General features: G+C 49.4%; 1 protein-coding gene across 2 annotated transcripts in view; it reads left to right on the top strand.

Moving 5' to 3' along the window:
- The window catches only part of Asb18 (ankyrin repeat and SOCS box containing 18), a 59,780-nt gene extending 51,968 nt beyond the window's left edge, over positions 1–7,812 (top strand). For both annotated transcript variants that reach the window (XM_028880382.2, XM_028880383.2), the window contains 2 exons: positions 6,129–6,242; positions 7,375–7,812. In XM_028880382.2, the coding sequence (XP_028736215.1) occupies positions 6,129–6,242; positions 7,375–7,560 (300 nt within the window). In that variant the 3' untranslated portion in view covers positions 7,561–7,812. The remainder of the gene's footprint in view (positions 1–6,128; positions 6,243–7,374) is intronic.
- The last annotated feature ends 12,352 nt before the right edge of the window (positions 7,813–20,164 follow it).

Genomic DNA, 20,164 nt, shown 5'->3' with positions numbered 1-20,164 from the left:
ATGATGACCAATCTAGAGAAAAGCAGTGGTTCCTGTCTCCTCAGAGAAGAAAGGGAGGAAGGAAAAGGAAAGCCCGGGGCAGCACTAGCATGGTGGCCTCTCAGTTAGCGCCTCTCCGTAGGGGCACTGTGAGTGTTCACACAGCCAGGCAGACCTTGCCAGGAACAGTGGGCAGGCAGCTGGGGTGCCACAGAGCAAAATACAAAGGGGAGAATGAGGAACCCAGGTATAGAGCAGCCTGGGGACTCTACCAGGAAGAGGGGGACAGAAAGAGACCTCGGCCTAGGCAGATGGACACGTGCCCTAGAAGCCAGCCACTCTTCCGCTCTGAGGACTAGGCAAAGAGCAGGACCATGGCTTCCTCACGTGTTGACAGACTTTGCACAGGTCCTCACCTTCATCAGGAGAGAATAAAGAGGAGCTGGTGTGGTGGGTCAGTGCTAGGAATGATTGCTCTGTGGTCACGAGGACCTGAGTTAGAACCTACATAAAAATAGCTAGACACAGCCGCACGCATGCCTGTAACCCCGGCACTGGGGGCGGGAGGGAAGCAAGTAGTCCCCTCGACCACCCTAGCTAGCCACCCACCCAACCCGCACTGCAGGCGTCCAGTTTAGAGAGATCCATGTCACAAGGCAAGAACTCAACATCCAACAGAGGAAGACGCTGAGGGTGCGATGTTGGCCTCTGCATGCACAGGCACGCGCCTGGGCACCCGTGTACGCATGTGCACGAGCCACACACACAAGAGTAAAAACTTGATGGATTCCTGAGGTCAGGAGACAGCAAAAAGAGAAAAAAAGTGGGGCATCCGAGAAGTGGAGAAGTATGTGTCTCAGCAGATAATCTGGAAGAGCTGAGAGCTGGGTGAAGACATGGCCTGTGGAGTCTGTGAAGACAGACGGGCTAAGAGAAGTCAACAGAAGGACATGAAGAGAAACATACAATAATAAGTGAGGGCGCCAGACAGACTAAAGCCCGGTGCTGCTCACACTGGCTGTGCATGCTCCGGTTCCCTCTCCCTGCTGCTCCTGATTCTGCTCTGTGTCCTGAGTGGCCAGAGAGCCAGTCTGTGCTCGGGGACTCCATGGATGATTTGAGCATGGAGGGAAAAGAAGCAGGTTTCCTCCCCGCTTGCTTACCTCCTGCACCCAAATCCACGCCATCTTGTCTTCTTCTGACTCAGCAACCACTTTCCTGGACCCAGACCTCACCCACCCCACAGTCGTTGCTGGCTTGACATGGCGCCAGGCTCCCTGCATAGTCATGGTCTCTGGACTTTAACAATGTCACCTCAATCAGTTCAGTCCCTGAGGCACATAAGGTGGCTGGAGAGGAAGAGAAAGTGGCAGGCACAAAGGTCAGAGTGTAAAGCCAACCAATAGATGGTGACATTACTCAAGATGAGCCTAGGAAAGAGGATTAAGAACCATACCAAAGACTTAATAGAAGAAAACTCAGCTGCGTTCAAAGTCCTAACTTTTAATTTGGGGTGAAATGAGTGTTCTTGACAAGTAAACGACAGAAAACATACCTTTGAAATTCTAGCAAAACTGTTCTTAAAATACTTGGGGAAAAACTCTTATTAGCTATGCAATCAGAAAACAGGTTATTTCTAAGGGTATAAAATTCAGGATGGATTCAGATTTCTTGGCTACAATATCAGCAGAAGACAAATGAAATACCCTCTACATATATTTTGAGACAAGGTCTCATGTAGTCAAGGCTGATCTTGAACTTGCTGCATAGTTAAGGATGACTTTGAACTTCTGATCATCCTGCCTTCAGAAGAGCTGGGGATACGAGAGCACGCCACCACACCAGCGTTTTATATGGAGCTGTGAGTTGAACTCGAGGCTTCCTGGAGTCTAGGCAAGCACTCTGCCGAACTGAACAGCTCAGAAAACATATCTTTGATCCTTTTTTTTTTTTTTAAGAACAAAAAAGTATTTCTATTCAATTATTTATTCAACAGATATACATGTGAGCACCAGTCAGGACCAGCAAGATGCTTGGTGCTTTGGATAACTGGGTGAGCACATCAGAGAGTGCCATACTCCCTCAAGAAGTCTGCAGCCAAACAGGGCAGAGAGATATGATCGGCCATGAGCATAATCAACCAATGACAGAAGGCCGGGGAGATGTTAGGCTGTGCACCACCACAGAGAGCCTCCTCAGAACAGTGCCACGTATCAGGACATTGCAGAGCACTACAGAGGGAGCGCACACACCGTCATGAATGCAAAGCAGGTGAGGCACAGTGGTACACACCTGTAATCCCGTGTTTGGGAAACTGAGGCAAGAGATCGCCAGCTGGAGGTCAGCCTAGGATAGACAGCAAGACCCTCTCTCAAAACAAAAGGGGGAAATTGGGAGAATTGCACGGGCCAGCAGGATGCTGCAGCAGATAAGGGCGCTTGCCGACAAGCCTGGTATCCCGAGTTCAATCCCTGAGACATGTAAAGTGGGAGGAGAAAACTGACTTCCTGAAAGTTGTCTTCTGACCTCTGCCCACATGCATTGGCACATATACAATCACATATATACACAAATAAATAAATGCAGGTAATTAAGAAAATTATATGATATTTTTAAATCATAGTCCTCAGCCTCAGAGTTAGTAACAAGGATGATATTAGCTGAAGCTGGCCAGACAGGTATTGGCGAATGTCCCCGAAAAAGTGTCTTCTGTATGAGGCTGTGCCCACCGATCTTGGGCCAGCATGTAGCTCTGCAAACCCTTCCCTCGGGACTTCCTGGCTTTACTTTATTGTTATTGTTACTAGGGTTGGCACAAGTACCTTCATTTTTTACCCTGATGTTTTTCATGGGGAAGAGAAGCAGAGTGGGTGGAGCGTGGCAGTGAGTTCAGAGTGGGGAGATAAGGTTGGTGGCCTTTGAACAAAAACTTCAAAGAAATGAGGAAGTCGGCTGTGCTGAGGTCCAGGGATGAGCAATCCGAATGAGCAGTCCGTCTGTCCTGAGACTGGAGAGGCCTGAGCTGTGTGTGGAATAGCAGGGGACCACGGTGGATGAAGGTGTTCAGAGGTGATGAGGGTGGATGGGAGGCTGGATAGGGCTCTAAGGGACGCTGCTGTGACTTTGGCCATTGGTGATGTCTGCAGAGCAGAGGCTTCACTTGACCAGTGTTTAATCAGATCCTCCCCACTGCCGTGAGGAAGAGAATAGAAGAGGAAGTCATGTTGGAATCCTGACACAGCGACCCACACGAGGGTCACCCCTTAGGCTAGGCTGGCACGCTGATTCAGGATGGACCTCAAAGGCAGAGCTGTGGGGGCTTCTCCACAGACTGCATGTAAGGAATGAAAGAAACGGAAAAAAAAGATGGCCCCAAGGCGTCCAGCCTGAGAGTCGGAAAGACAGATGTGCCAGCTCAGAGGCGTGAGCTAAGATGGCCAGGGCCAGGACCGCAGGTGTGTGGTCTGGGAAGCAAGAGCTCATTGTGCCCAGTCTAGGTCAGGACAAAGAGGAGAGCTAAAGGAAACCATTGGATAGTCAAGCCCAGAATTCCAGATTCCAATAGCCTTGGAGACCAGTGGCGTGGGGATGGTATGGGAAGCTGAAAAACCGGATGAGAGACAAGGGAAAAGAGATGAACGGAGGGACAACCCTCTCTGAAAAAAAAAAAAAATGGAGATGAGAAAACAGCCCAGGAGACTAAGGAAGAACCACAGAGAGGATTAAAAAAAAAAAACATGGTTTTCTTTCCCTGCCAACTGCCGCCCGGAGTGTGGACCACTGAGGGCCACCTCTCCCTGGACTCGTGGAAACACGGTCTCTCTGCTGAACTCTCCTCACCACTCACCCCACTTCTGCTCCGCTCAGACACCCCTGCGCCTGGGTTATGGAGTGGGGCCTCTATAGTGAACGGTGATGCCCTGCAGGTTTGCCCTGCCCGTGGCCTTGACATCACTTCACTAAATTTCTCTCAAATGGAGATGGCTTGCCAAGAAGACTTAGGTGATTTTGGTCCCAGAAAAGTTAAAATAAAATATGCTAATACCTGTAGAAGAATTTGAAAACCTGAAATTGTCGCCTGCAACTAACGACTAAGCTTCGGCGATGCCAAAGGCAAGCGTTGGCACCACTGTAGATCGGCAGCATGGCCTGTGCCTGGCATGAGGCCTGGCTTTGACTCCTAAAAAAATACTTTAAATAGGGCCAGGCATTGTAGCGCACACCTTTAATCCCAGCACCTGGGAGGCAGAGGCAGGCGGATCTCTGTGAGTTCGAGGCCAGCCTGGTCTACAGAGTGAGTTCCAGGACAGCCAGGGCTACACAGAGAAACTCTGTCTCAAAAAACCAAACCAAACAAAACAAAACAAAAAGCTTTAAATGATGATTGTGTCTTCTTAATTCCAATAATTGTCTACTTTTTAAATTCTTCCCAATAACTAAGAGGATTGAAATTTAATGTTTCAAGAAGTTAACAGGAGGGCTGGAGAGATGTATCAGGACCCAGGTTCAATTCCCAGCACCCACATGGCAGCTCACAGTTATCTGTAACTCCAGTTCCAGAGGATCCAACACAACATACATGCAGGTAAAACACCAATATATTAAATAAATAAATAAATAAATAAATAAATAAATAAAATAATTTGACAGAAAATCCAGGTATGGAGGCTTATATAATGAGGTGCTATCTGCAAAAACAAACAAAAATTAAGAATAAGATGATTACGCCAACTATCAATGTTGTTAGCACAAAACATCAGAATACAGACAATATAATGAGATTTTTTTTAATGTAAGAAATATTAATATGAAAGATGAAAGGAGAGCAGCTGCAAAAATGCTCATCTACCCAGAAAATCGTGCTTGTTCTTCTTCAAGAGGACCCGAGTTCTTTTCCCAGCTCCCACATTAAGCTCCTCACAACACTCGTAATTCCAGCTCTGGGTGATCAGACACATTCTTCTGGTTTCCTCAGACCCCAACATGGGGTACATAAACTCATCCAAGTACACATATACATAAGGAAAAATATAAATTTTTTTGAGACAGAGTCTCACTATGTAGCCCTGGCTGTCCTGACACTCACTCTGTAGACCAGGCTGACCTAGAACTCATAGAGATCTGCCTGCCTCTGCCTCTCAGGTGCTGGGATTAAAGGTGTGCACCACCACCGTCCAGCTAAAATATGCACATACTCCCACACAGACACAGACACACAGTCTGTAGCTGGAAGTTTTCCTTTGTCCCACTGGGTCCAACAGCCACTCAGACCCAAATAAACACACAGAGGCTTATTACAAACTGTATGGCCATGGCCTATGCCTCAAGCTTCTTGTTAGCTAGCTCTTATAACTAAACTCAGCCCATTTCTATTAATCTATGTTTCACCATGTGTTCCGTGGCTTTATCTGTGTGTCATGACATGCTGTTCCCTGGACAGCAGATGGTATCTCTCTGCCTCTCCTTTCTCCTTTCACTATCTCCCTTGAATTTTCCTGCCTGGCTCTATCCTGCCCTGCCATAGGCCAAATGGCTTTATTTACCAACCAATCAGAGCAACACATATTCACAGCGTACAGAAAGACATCCCACAGCAACAGTCAAAATAAAACTAAATATTTAAAAGTAAATAAAAGAATTTTTTTTTTCTGTGGGGATTGTGAAATAAAATGCAAGGGGCCACACCAAGTGGAAAGTCAACAGCAAAACTATTCTTCCCCTCGCTATTATTTTCTGACACTAAAAAATTGTGGTGAAAAATTGGGAACACAATCCTCAGGCCACACTGCCCACAGAACTGCTTTCGTTTGCTCTGAGCAGCTAGGCAGAGGCAGGGGGCTATCACCCATCAGCATCCCCCAGCCCACCCCAGCCCCTAAACCTGACTATTAAGCCCCAGCCCTGACCGCACAGGGAGTGATCCAGAGATGTGGGATCTCTGGAAGAGCCACTGCCTCTGGTGGGTCCACTCAACTGAAGACACTCGTGTTCTGGGATCCTTTCCCTCTGTGTGGTGTGACTTGGTCCTTTGAGGACACAGCCAGGGAGCGGCAGACACGAAATGCAAGAACATGCCTGCATCTCCAGCCTTTCTCCCCTTGAACCCCGAGCCCACCACCCTGCATCCTGCTCCCCATCCCCCCCCCCAGGTGCTGAGGACCTGTGCACAGGTGCCCGCTGTCATTGAAGTTCTGTTCAACTCCTACACTCAACTCCGAGTTTCCGAGTCTTGGCAGGAGGTGATTCCTGAAGACGTATACCAGGTGAGGAGTTGCCTCCATCCCTTTCCCCATGCTCCAGAACTCGGTCCCTCTCACTTCTCTGTCTGGAGTTTCACAATCAGACCCCGGAAGTAAAAGATCTAAAGAAGGAAGACAGGGAAGCTGGGCAGTGATCAGCGGGCACTGCCCCTATAGAGCCAACCAACCATAGGTCCAAAATATTGGGTGTACATTGGATCCCCCCAAAAATACACAGAGCTTCATCACTTGTCATTATTCTCTAAACAGCACAGCATACAACAACCCCTCTAAGTAGCATTTTTATTGTTGCATTATGGGTAATCTAGAGGTGATTGAGAGTGAATGGGAGGGTAGTGTGTGTTTCGCACAAACATGAGGCTGCTTTGCATAAGAGACTTGTCCATCCGTGAATTTTGGTATCCTCAGAGGTTTGGTATCCTCAGAGTCCTCTGTGGACACCAAGGGCAACTGTGAGGTGCTATCGGACATGAGGAATAAACAGCCACCCCATGATGGCTTAAAGAGTACTGGGGCTGAGGGAGCCAGCATGCAAGGACAGAAGGAAGGAGGCTCCTTTTCCAGGAATGCCCCTTGGCCACGTGTAGGAGATGCAGATTATGACGTGTGACCTGCACTCCACTGTGCATACATCCACACATGGCAGAGTCCACAGGCAGCCATTGATCACACAGAGGCACGCGGGGGGTGGGGGGGGGGGAAACTGCCTTCCAGAAGCTCCCAGAGAACATTCTCCGGGGTCTCACTGCACCTGTTGGTGAGTGCCTTACAAGGCCATGAGCCGATGGGCTTCAGCGTGGCTCCTGAGTCCACTGCTGCAGAGAGACAGCATGCTTGTCCCGTTTCAGATTGATGGGACCGCCCCTGGAGCGGCAGGGTTGCTGTCCCAGGGCCAGGGAAGAAAGCGCTTGGAGGAAACATCCCCAACTCTGTCCCTCTGACACAATGGGCGCTTCACTTGGGGGAAAACGTGTCCTCTCTGAGTGGAGGCCAGGTCTCAGGCGACAGCGCTGCCGTTCTGCTGTATCTGCCTGGCACCTGTGAGTCGCAGGATGGCGTGAGCCGACGGTGCTCTGGCCCGGGAGAATGTCTGTTAGCTCCAGACACCGCTCACTCTTCCTCCCTTTCCTTCCAGATGCACGAGCCTTTCTACCGGTCTCTCTTCGCCTTGGCGCACACCCCACGCTGCCTGAGGCACCTTTCCCGCTGCGCCATCCGAAGGCTCTTAGGCAAGAAGTGTTTTCTCCTCGTGCCCCAGCTACCCCTCCCTGAGACCCTGCAAATGTATCTGCTTCTGGAGCCAGAGGGTGTTCTGCGTTGAAACCACAGCCTTGGAGCTGCACCTTCTTCCCTGCACCTTTGTCTGTCTGCAGACGGTATGCGAGGAAGCACCCTGGGGTGCACATCCAGCCCCCTCCATGTCCCAGCTGACCAGGGGAGGCACAGACCCATAAGCCTCCGGTTCATGTGAAATGGAGTTGGAAATAAAAACCCTCTCTGTTGTTGGAGCTGGAGAGATGACTCAGGAGCGAAGAGCTTCTGTCTGCTCTTGCAGAGGACCTGGGTTCAATTCCCAGCACTCACCTGGTTGCTCACAACTATCCATAACTCTAGCTCCAGGGGATCTAGGGCCCTCTTCTGACCTCCAGAGGCACTGCATGCACATATATGCATTCAGGCAAAACATTCACACAAAGTAAATAAACGTTTAATTTTTTTTTTTTTAGAAGACGCTGTCTCTTGGTTGTTTGTGAGGAGCACATGGTCAGTGGTATGGTAGTTGTGGTCAGAAAGTACCCGATTGATACCAAAGTCAGACTAAGAGATGTGAGTGGGTTCCAAGGTGTAGCTCTGGCCCCTGTAGGTCAGCAGTTTGGCACATCCTCCCTGGGCTTGTAGGAAAGGCTGCCCACCCTCCTGGAGCCAAGCCACCTGGCGGGGAGCTGTGCCCAGAACATAGCAGACCCCCCCCCCAGGAGGACACCTGATCCAGGGTCAGGCTCACCTTCTCAGTGCCCTTGTGCTTGCGGACACACAAGAACCCAGTACTCTCAGGACGTGGAGGATGGTAAGCCAGATCTTGATCATTTAGAAGTCTTCTGCCTCCTACCAGATCAACCTTTGTTGATCCCACTCCAGGAAATGATGGCAGAAGTCAGAAGCCAGGAAAAGCACATGGACTGAGGAGTGCCTAAGCTTGGCATAAGTGCCACCCAGTAAGAGATGTCCCAACATCAAGGCCTGCACTCACTTAGCTCTTCATTCTGATGCTTCAACACAGGGGACCTTGCTGACCCCAAGGGACAACCCCACCCATGACAAACCAGTCCCCAGAGAGAGGAAGAAACTCTCTGCTGACCATGCTTGTCCTGTTCAAGCTAGCCATCCCGAAGCCCACATGTGGCCACTGCCTTTGTTAGACTGTCACTTAGGACCTCTGCTCTGCCCTGACCTCTCCATGACCATCAGCCAGACACCTAGAAAGAAATGCTGGCCAGGCAGCGGTGGTGCACTCAGCACTCGGCAGGCAGAGGTAGGAGAATCTCTGAGTTCGAGGCCAGCCTGGTCTACAGAGTGAGTTGCAGGACAGCCAGGGCTGCACAGAGAAACTCTGTCTCAAAAAAATAAAAATAAAAATAAAAAAAGGAAGGGAGAGAGGGAGGGAGGGAGGGAGGGAGGGAGGGAGGGAGGGAGGGAGGGAGGGAGAGAAGGAAAGAAATGATCTGCTCAGGAAGGAGATGCAACTATGGTAAGTAATAGACCCAAGGCCTGTTTGTCCTTCCTTGCCCACCCCCATCCCCCACCTCCTGACCAAGACTAAGGCCTCCTGAGTGGTCCCCATGGCATGAGCCCCTCCTTGGAATGAAGGCTGAACTGTCCACTCAGTGGCTGTAATGGCCTTATCTTGTTTCTCTCTCTCTGTCTCTGTCTCTCTATCTCTGTCTCTCTGTCTCTGTCTCTCTCTCTCTCTCTCTCTCTCTCTCTCTCTCTCTCTCCTTCTCTCTCTTTTTCATGCTGGGGATGGAACCCAGGACCTCTCATGCCCTCGGCAAGGGCTCTACCACTGAACCACACCTCAGCCAGCATTTTAAAGCAAGAGCTCTTCGTGGCCATCTTCTAAAGATAAGCCGAGTGACCCCTTTTCTTTCTCATTCCAGACAAAATGCGATACTGCAAGGTAGACCGCAGATAGGGTCAGACACACACTCCCGTTGTTACACTGTGGGAAGGGAGTTCAAACCCCAGCAGACACCGGCAATATGCGATGTCTCAGTAAAGCCCACGGTGAAAGTGAAAACAGGGGCCAAGCAGGCTCCACCCGCTGAGGGTAGCCATCACAGAGGAGATAGCATGGATGAGCCATGGTGGGCGGTCACGTGTCCTCACAGTGGCTCTTCCCAGGGAGTGGCAAGACTGCACCCATCCTCATGCTGCCCGTGGAGAAGGCAATTGGCCTGTCCAACCAAAGGGCGAATAAACACGCTTCCAGACTGTATCCCGGGCAGATGGCTCCACCAGCCCTCCTACCTGGATTTCCAGAATTTCCTGCTGTGCGTGCAAAAAGGAAAACTCAAACAATGGCAAGGGTGTGGCAAAGTTCTGGGCACAGTGGAGGGAGAGTGCAGCCTCTCCAAGGAAGGGCCCCGTACATTGGCAGCTGGAAGTAGGTAGTTCTAGAAAGACCTGGAGACAGGCAGACCAGGAGACCTTGGTCTGTGCCTCCAAGGAACCTGAACTTTATGGAACAGACATGAGGAACCAGAGAACAGGTGAGGAATTGCAGTACTGAGAGGAACCCGAGAGGTTGCCTTGCCCTGGAATGGAATGCAGTGCACTGGATAGTGACGAACAGCCCATGGTGACAGCCCATGGTGACAACCCATGGTGACAGCCATGGTGAATGGATTCCGAGCCAGGCACCCTCACAAGCAACAAGAACAGTTATTTCAAAGAAGTCAACCGCAATTTGTTTATGTGCACCCCTCTAGCTAGGTTAGAGATGGTGAGATGGTCAGTGCAGGGTTAGAATCTGGCAGTCTGGTGTTCTGAGTGTTTGGATTTCTCCACTCATCTGTGACATTTCACTGCTGGTCCTAAGTCTTCACTGAGGCCCAGAATCCAGCCCAGATAAAGAACTGGATGGATATCTGTTCATACAGATTAGAAAAAGAAGGAGAAGAAGAAAAAGAAGGAGAAGAAGAGGAGGAGGAGGAGGAAGAGGAGGAGGAAGAAGAAGAGGAAGAGGAAGAAGAGAAGAAGAGGAAGAAGAAGAGAAGAAGAAGAAGAAGAAGAAGAAGAAGAAGAAGAAGAAGAAGAAGAAGAAGAAGAAGAAGAAGAAGAAAAAGAAGAAGAAGAAAAAGAAGAAGAAAAAGAAGACTAGAAACGGCACAACACCAACAGTGAAGTGACTCGGAAAGCCCCGGTCTCATTAAATTCTGAAAATGAAAGTGTGTGCTTGTCCTCTTGTGGCCATATTCTCAGCCACCCTCTCCATCCCACCTCACTTGAGAAAATGCTTCAGGTGCACCCCCAAACTATTGTAATACCCTTCCTCCCACCCCCAAGCCCCCAAATTTCTTGTTGCTGTGATCAAATACCCGGCAAAAGCAATTTAAGGGAGAAAAGGTTTATTTGACTCACAGTTGAAGTGGATAAGTTCTGTCAATGGGGGGGAGGAGCTGGGGGAGGTGAAGTGGAAACATTCCATCATGGGGAGCCGGGCTGGGGGAGGTGTTCACATCTCATCCACACTCAGGAAGCAGCTCATTCTCTCCTTTTCATTTGATCCAGGACCCCAGCCCAAGGGATGGTACTCACGTTTAGCCTGAGCCTTCCGACCTCACCTCAATCTAGAAACTCCCTCACAAACACGTCCAGGTGATGCTAGAACTTGACAATATCTGGCAGTGGGGCCACTGGGCCAGATAGCAGCTCCGCCTACAGCTTTTGTTTCCTGAGAGATCTTCAGGGGGCTTCCCTCCAGAGCTACATCCTTCTACACTCCCACAACACACAAAGCTACCAATGTCGACTGCCAGCGCCCTCACAAATGTTTGCGATTTTCAGCCTGGTTTGGCTGTGGGTTTTGCTTTGTCTTCTGACACCTGTCCACTTATTTAACTAAGCACCCTGAAAGTCTGCTGGAGGCAGAGCTCGGAGCCTGGGCTCCAGATGCATCATCATCCAGAAAGACTCAATGTTTACCCTGCTTCCCACGGACCTCATAAAATAAAGCAGGGCAACTTGCCCCAGATCATCAGTTCTCAATCTGTGGATCTCAAACCTCTTGGGGGTCAAAGAATCCTTTCACAGAGGTCACTGAAGACCATGGGGAAAAAACAGATATTTACATTATGATTCATAGCAGTAGCAAAATTACAGTTATGAAGTAGCAACAAAAATAATTTTATGGTTGGGGGTCACCACAACGAGCGGAGCTGTATTAAAGGGTCACAGGATAAGGAAGGCTGAGCACCACTGTCCTAGATTTTTCTGGAGTCACTCAGACAGGGCAAGAGGAGCTTGGAGAGGAAGATCCCCCGATGCTCTACTCCCTCCAGTTACCCCTCTTTCTGTCGAACGAGGGCTACCACATTCCTGGTGTGCAGGAACTTGGCTGCATGGCATCCAGGACCCTCAGTCAAACCATCCTGGCTGGCATGGACCCATGGGTAGCAGTGACTGATAAACTGGCCCTCTAGACAACCGGTAGTTTTCCACTCTGCCCCCTGACCTTTCAGGAGCATGACGTCACAGCTGCAAGACGATGGTCAGGATAGAGGCTGTGAATCACGCAGGTTCTCCTGGGTGTCACGACACACGAATGATGTTCTGAATGGACTCTGGAATTGTCTGAGTCCAAAACAGCTACCGTGAGCCGGGCGGTGGTGGCGCACGCCTTTAATCCCAGCACTCGGGAGGCAGAGGCAGGCGGATCTCTGTGAGTTCGAGGCCAGCCTGGGCTACCAAGTGAGTCCCAGGAAAGGCGCAAAGCTACACAGAGAAACCCTGTCTCGAAAAACCAAAAAAAAAAAAAAAAAAAACAGCTACCGTGGCTGTTTGGCACGAACTCAATCACCACGTTAAATGGCATCCATTCGTGGTCTCCCAGAGTTTAACGGTTGCTAGTAATTTGCTTTGTTTTAGGAAAACAAAACCGATATGAATTTTTTGATGGCTATTACAAGAAAGAAAAGGAAAGAGAGCCAAAAAGAGAGGGAGGAGGAGACAGAGACTAAAACCTAAAACAGAAGGTGGGCTATCAATCACTTGAGAGAAACTTCCCAAACCACACTCCTGTGAGGATGGGCTAGCCCAACTTGCTTCTCCAGCAAACAAAATATTTGGCATTTTTTCTTCTTATTAAGTTACTCCTTTTTCCCCCTCTGTTACAGTTCATATTCGACACAATTTTTCTAGAATGTAGAGTTTAAACTCAATTCTATGTGCTTACATTTAAGTTTTATTTTATTTTATTTCAAATGACTTATTTTATTTTTAATTTTATGTATGTGTGTGCTGGTGCCAGTGCCCATGGACCCCCAGAGGAATCTTGTCATCTGGAGCTGGAGGTAGTTTTGAGCTGCCTGATAGGGGAGCATTGAACTTGGATCCTCTGCAAGAACAGTACTTGCTCTTAACCAATGTGCCATCTCTCTCTCTAGCTCCTTAATGCTGATTTTTTTTTAATGGCATATTTACTTGGTTCCAGATTCAGATGGAAAAGAGCAATCCTGCTACCTGCCACCTGATAAAAAGGAGGAAAACTGCATGTCTTTCTGCTCCTTCCATCGAGTGTGGTTGCTGCTCATAATCTGACCACACTGAATTCAGAAACACAGGCAAGGCTCTCCACTGCCATCAGCCCTGAGGAGGCGGGCCTCTGCAGGCATAGCCCTCCCCTGGACAGAGGGAAATGGTCACAGCTGGACCTGGACACAGTCCAGAGCCCAGGGACGATTAGTACACAAGCAGGCACTATGAGCATTGTCATTTGAAATTCTGGGTGCAGCACTGGGCATCTTGGTAGAGTGTGCGTGTCAGTTTAATTTGAAGTCAGGTAATAATCACGGATTCCACAGGATTCGCAGAAAAATGAAAAGCATGCACTTTCTAGATCTAATGGGGACCTGCTAATCTCAGGTAACTGCGTATAATCAAATTTCCAATCTCTGAGTTAGCCCTCAGGCACACTCTGAAGGGTCCGGCTTTTGAACTTGCACAGAGAACACTTACCACTACAGGAATCACCACCATTATACACGGGCTTGGAGAACCATCTGGTTGGCTTCCCAGTCCACCAGGGGCACCTAGTGTTATTCAGTCCCTAGAATCTGGGGTGCTAAGTGTTCTTTGGCTCTTAAAGTCTGCCCCAGGACCACGTGATAGGCTAGGAATGTTGCCTCTTTTATCCCATTGTTTCAGAGATAAGTTGGGGGGTGGAGAGATGACTCAATGGTTAAGCACATGCTGTTCTGGGGGAGAGGACCCAAGTTCAGTCCCCAGCACCTATGCCTGGCAGCTCACACCTGCCTATAACTCCAAGGGACCCCAGGATCTCTTCCAAGCCTCCAGGGACATCTGTATCCACACATGCACAGGCACCCACACTTACACGTAATTAAAGATAAAATAAATCTTTTTTAAAGATAAATCATTCCAGCTGGGCGGTTGTGGCACACAACTTTAATCCCAGCAGTCGGGAGGCAGAGGCAGATGAATCTCTGAGTTCCAGGCCAGTCTGGTCTACAGAGAGAATACCAGGACAGCCAGAACTACACAGAGAAACCCTGTCTCGGAAAACAAAACATAAATAAATGTATTTCTTTTGGAAAATCGTCCATGTAGCTGCAAAATCTGGGTGTTTCCACTCTAGTTAATACTCCATCTTAACGTCAGTACTTCAGCATCGTTTACTGGCATCAAAATATTCTGCAAACTCTAGGACTTGTCACGAATGTTCGGGTCTTTCTGTGATGATGTAAACATGCAATTGTTTTAATTAAATTGCTACAATAAGCCTGAGATAAGTAAGCCTTGAGCCCTGATTTCAGAGGTGAAGAACGTGCTTCTCGTCCAGTCCTGCAGGTGGCGCCATTAGCAAACTCTCTCAACTTGGCCCTCCGGCCTGCTCCGCCCACAGTGGAGACAGGAAGAAAACACCCACCAAGGCTTTTAGTCCACCTGCTAAAGGAAAAAGAGCACGGGAAAACGACAGATCCAGAAGGCACCCTATAGAACTGCGGGGTGTCGTAAAAAATTAAAAATTAAAAAATCAGTAATTAAAGTATTGATTGTGGAATAGCTTGTTTCCTTTGTATTAAATATGCACAGCGAGGTGTTTATAAATAAATATGATTTTCAGCTGACTTTTTTATGGTGCCATAATGACAGCCCAATCCTCATTTGTGTGTTAAACTGCGCTTTAACAAAATTATACATTCGCCATTGCAATGTAAGTGGCTGGGCTTGCAGCCTCCACGTAATCTCCCAGAATCGTGTTTCTGCAGTCCTAAAACTCTTTGCTTAATCACTCCAATAAAAAGAGTAGATTCCTTTGTAATGCAATTTGTAAGCAATAAACAGGATTGAGAACACAGTATTGCTGTTGAGTGCGTTTAATGCAGGGTTTTAATTTGGTGTGTAATTATTCATTTGGTAGGCACTTTTTTTCTTCTTCTTCGGATTTCCTTTCCTCTGCTCTGAAGAAAAGTTGGCGAGTCTGGAAAACGGGGTTTCCGTGTATCTGATGTAAGACGGAGTTTGATGCAGTTCTTATGAAGAGCACATTTGTTTTAATCTGCTAAAGACAGGAGGTCACATTAACGAGTAATACAGACACATAAAAATGTGATTACGGCTTCTAAACAGAACGCAGTAGGCTTCTAGTTAACACAATGAGATTTCTAGGAAGTGATGCATACGTTCCTCAGAAATGACACATTTCTCACGTTCTATTCCAATTAAATTACTGAGGCAGCTAACAGCGATGAGCCCAAAACACGAGGATAAAATGGGGGGTTTCTTCTTGTAACTGTATCTCTGTGAAAGTATATTTTTATGAGAAGCAGTTAATATTAAGCTATTATTTTTCAACTGCGCTGGAAGGGATGTCTTGAGCCTTTCTTGTCGCTGACGAGTCTCCTCCTTTGTCTCCTGGGTTTGCTAATAGGAACAGAGAATGGCTCGGTTGGGTACCGCCCCCACCCGAGTCTTTGGAGTGAAAGAAACTAGGCTGTCCGGGGTGGGGGTGGGGGTCCCCAGTGTCAATCCCCAGGGCTGTTGAGAGGCCTGTGTCCGTGGGACTCAGGACCCGAGCTCCATCCGCTGCCCGCGGTGCCGGCTGAAGCTGGAGAAGCGGAGCTTGGCACCCACTCGTGGTCCGCGAACACGCGGGGAGTGCTCTGATCGCGCATCCCAGGCGTTGTGTTCCTGAGCGCCCCAGGCTGCGGGGGCGGGGGTTTCACCTCCCAACACTGGGATGGGGAGAAGGAGGGGGTCTCCCAAAGCCTGCAGAGTCCCTGCTGTAGGGCCTGGGGTGCAGGGTTCCAGCCCACCCTCCCGTGGTCCCGATCTGTGCGGTGGGGTGTCCCAGCTGCGCCCAGGCCTCGGGAACCCGGCGTCGGAAGACAAAAGGACGAGACGCTTGTGACCGCGGAGGATGACAGCGAGCTTCGCGCTGGGGTTGGGAAGAGCTCTGAGCTCAGCGGCGGAGCCACCCCAAACCGAAATGCGATTTGAAGTCCTAATGAACTTGATTGCGTGAACATTTATAATCCCCCATAGCCCTAAATGAAATCAGATATAATCAGAAGATACGGGGAAGGGAGTGTTTACAGCCGACGCCGGGCGGCCGCGGAACGGGGAGATGCGGCCCCGGTATTGATGTCGAAAATGATGGATAACGCGGGAATGGCAAATATACTATTTGTCTAATGGCTCGGCAATTAAATTCCCCTGTAAATGACCCATGCCTCATTTCATCCTAATCTATGGAATTTTGATTGAATTCGTCAGCTCTAATTGAAAAATACTGCACTTTAATGCCTGCATTGCAGTTTCGGGACGAGAGTGGTTTTAATGAGACGGTGCCCCTCTGACCCGGGAATATTCCAGACTTTTATTCGGGATTTAAAGCCAGAAGATTGCTCAACTGAGCCCTGTGATTTCCTCTCTGCTATCCACGTCCATCCATCTCCAGATGCGATTTAATAAACGCACTTGAGGATAAATGTGTCCCCGACCCTGGCTCCCCTCGTGGCACCCAGTGGGGGAGGCGCCCTCTCCTCGGGATATGCGCTGGCCAGCCTCTGGGGGAGGGGAGGGAGAGAGCTGCTGCTCCGGCAGCCACTCTAACCAGACTCGGTGCCTTCTTAAAGCCAAATCCAGGAGCCCTACCTGGAGGAGGAGGCCCCTGCTGCTAGCGACCCCCCTCCCAGAGACAGACGAGGCCTCAAAGCGCTTTATATGCAAATGGCGAGGCAAAGCCATCCCTGAAAGATTAGCTACTTGCTGAAGCATATTTACTAGATTGAAATGAGTTAAAGAGAAACATTTTACGTCGTGTAAACGCGATAATTGAGCCGCATTAAAACTGGGATGTTTGCTCCTTTCGGGGGGGGAAAAAGAAGAAAGAAAAAAAGAGAAGAAAAAGAAAGCAGGAAAGCCGAGGAGGAGAGCAGAGGTAAAGGTTCGTTCAGAGACCCGAGTGCCCAGCTTGGTGACTCCCTGAGGGCCGATTCCCACTGCGGCAGGCAGGGGGCGCCGTCGAGCCAGGGTCACGTGGCCACAGAATGACAGCAGGAGGAAAGTGAGCGAGGTCATCTTGGGTCCTTCCAAGGTCCTCTGGCCTCGCCCCTCTCCCCACCTCCTCCCACCTCCCGCCTCCCCTCTCCCCCCGCCCCCGCCCGCTTTCGAAGCTGGGAGGGTGGCATTGAGGTGGTGGCCCTGGGGAGACCCAGTGTGGCGCACAGCTGGAGTCCAAAGTGCTCGGGGTGCCGTCCCCTACCCCTCAGAGGAATGTGTTTTGAGGTTTAGCATCTTTAGAGTTTGCAGATCTGGTTTTGTAAACGAATTCCAGAAGACATGGAAGCCACTGGAAGGCAGGGACTTGCGCTCAGAGGACGCTAGCCTTAGTGACAAGAGCAGACAGCAGGGGCCGCTCCCGGGACTGGAAAGACCTCTGTGCCTGAGTCTCTACCCGAGGATGCCCAGGGGCGGAGCTTCCGGCCTCTCCCCTACCCATCCACCCCACCCTGGAGGCGCCGTGGGTGGTTAAATACCGTGCTGTATCCTGGACCATTTGGTGGCCTGTGACAGGTTTTTGAAGACCTTGAGAAACTGCCCTCACGCTGACTGCGGGAGCAGCCAGCACTCTGCAAACCCCATCCCAGCCGCTGTGGACCGGCGCCTGGCCAACGCGCAGGACAGACGCAGGACAGTGCGCACCACAGCCCGTGACAGGGTCAGGAAGGAGGCTGGTGAGAGAGCAAGATGGAATTCCGGCCCATTCCGCAGGGGGAACCACAGAGGCTGGGTGAGGTCAGCTGCCCATTCAGAATGTACAGGCCCAGACGACAGAAGTTTCTGATCTGTCTGATTCCAGGACCTGCTCAGAAGAATCTTACACGGAATTTACAGGGAGTCAAAGCAGGTTTTCTAACGGCACACCCAAAATCTGGCATTTCCTTCGCCTTGTGCAATCACGGAGGTCTTTTGATACAGGCTTCCCTTGTGGCCTAGACGTTTAGAATAAAAAGAAATTGAGACTATTTTTCTTGTCCAGCTGTAGACGTAAATAAAATCGATGCTTCTGCCTTTGTGGTCCCAGGAGAAGGGCGTTCCAGGGTTCTTCGGCTTCCTGGAACCATAGAACTCCAACAGCTCTAGAGCAGATGTCATTACTTATGTAGTCCATAGGGGGCGCGCTGCACTCCCGGTGACTCTCCATCAAATGCTTAAGACATTGTAAAGCCTTAAATAAAACTGCTTGCTGAACCTGCGAGGTGGTTCAGCCAGTAAAACCTTTGCAGCCAAGATGGATGGCCTGAGTTCAATTCCCAGGACCCATAGGGAGAGGCCCGATTCCCAAGGTGTCGTCTAAACTCCACACACAAACTAAATAAATAAGTAAATAAATGTAAAAGTAACTGCTCACTGGCCTCTCATTAATTCACCAAAATCTGTAGTACATATTTGAGTCCTGTTTGTAGATATGAAATAGCCGCAAGATGATTAAAATTAAAATATCTAATGTGAGGGCAAGAGAGACTGCTCACCGGTTGAGAACATTGGCTGCTTGCTCTTCCAGAGGGCACAGGTTCCATTCCCAGCACCCAGATGGCAGCTCACAGTCATCTGTAACTCCAGTTCCATGAGATCTGACACCCTCTTCTGGACTCTGAGGGCACCAGGCACACTCTAGGGGCACAGATATCCTTGCAGGCAAAACAGCCATATACATAAAATAAAATATAAATAAATGAAATACAAAATGTAAAATTGACTTTTACAATAAATTGTTCACTTCACGCTATGTGAAACTATAATATCCGAATAGTTTTACAATATACTGAATTAAGCTGTTTTGTGCTTGCATGCACATGTGTGTGTGTGTGTGTGTGTGTGTGTGAGAGAGAGAGAGAGAGAGAGAGAGAGAGAGAGAAGTTGAATTTGTCGCTCACATCTTAAGGTTTCATTATTCCTTGATGTGCTTTGTTAGTGGTCTCAGGGGCTCTGTGAAAACTTGAGGGGGTGGTTAGAAGAGTCAGGATATCACAGAAACCACTTCCAAAACACTCCGATTCTAAACAACAAAACTGAAAGAGAGGAGGGCAGGGGGTACAAAGGAGAAGAGAGTTGCCTCTAAGATGAAGGAAACATCAAATTTGGTCCCATGGTGGCCCAGTCCTTTGTTTTCTGAGCACCAGGGCCAATGTCTGCTCCTTCACGTTCATCGTCTCAGACTTCCAGGAATGGAAGGTTTGTGTGGACAAGCTGGTTTGCTGCTGCTGGCTTTGAGTCATGTCCTTCCAAGACCAGCTTTAACCCTTTGCTCAGGAAGAAGAGGGGGAGAGCAGGAAGCAGGGTCTTCCAGAGACCCATGTGAAGCCCTTCATCCCTGCCAGGCTGTGGGTCCATGCCGCTAAGAATGTCCTTTCTGCTGGGTCTGGTTAGACGAGGCCTCCAACACCATCACAGGCCCCCAGAAGGAACTATGTGCTCTGCATTTAGCAGGTGCCTGAGTGTGACCTGCCTCAGTATCCTGGTGTAGGTTGCAGGGGGGGGGGGGGGACACAGTCCACAGTCCACATAGTTCACATAAATAACATCCTCATGGGTATGTTCTTAAGTCCTGATATGGACTAAATACTTGACAGCAAACATTGAATCATTAAGAGAAAATACTTCACACACACACACACACACACACACACACACACACAGTGTGCCAGAAAAATAGTTTTCATTTTCTTACTAAACCTACAAGTGTTCCTGGGAACGGGGGAGGAGAGACGGGACCCTGTTCTGGAGCTTTCTGCGTCCTTCTGGCTGTGACTAGAGAACTACCTCCCCCTCCCCTCCCCTCCTCATTTGTTCTCTTGCCACTCCAGAAAGTTGGTCCTCAGCTGAACAGTCTCTGGGGTGGTAGGATCTGGACTCTGGTCTCCTGGCTTCTTCTATCCCTGAAACCTGAGAACTGGAGACAACACCCCTAAGGCCCTGGGGTTGCTGTAATGGCACAGGGAAGATGGAGTCCTCTGCGTATGTTCAGGTCGAGGATACTCCAAGGAAGCCATCAAGCCAATGATTTCTGCCATCACCAACAAAAATGGAATGTATGCTTAAGGGGCAATTTCAGATCTCAGGACAAGAGGCTGACGTTTCTGTGTTCTAGCCTCCAGTGACTGCCTTTGCTGGTCTCA

The sequence above is a fragment of the Peromyscus leucopus genome, chromosome 13, assembly GCF_004664715.2.
Source record: "Peromyscus leucopus breed LL Stock chromosome 13, UCI_PerLeu_2.1, whole genome shotgun sequence".
Lineage (NCBI taxonomy): Eukaryota > Metazoa > Chordata > Mammalia > Rodentia > Cricetidae > Peromyscus > Peromyscus leucopus.
The sequence above is the reverse complement of the archived record's forward strand: the minus strand, read 5'-3'. Positions and strand labels throughout refer to the sequence as shown.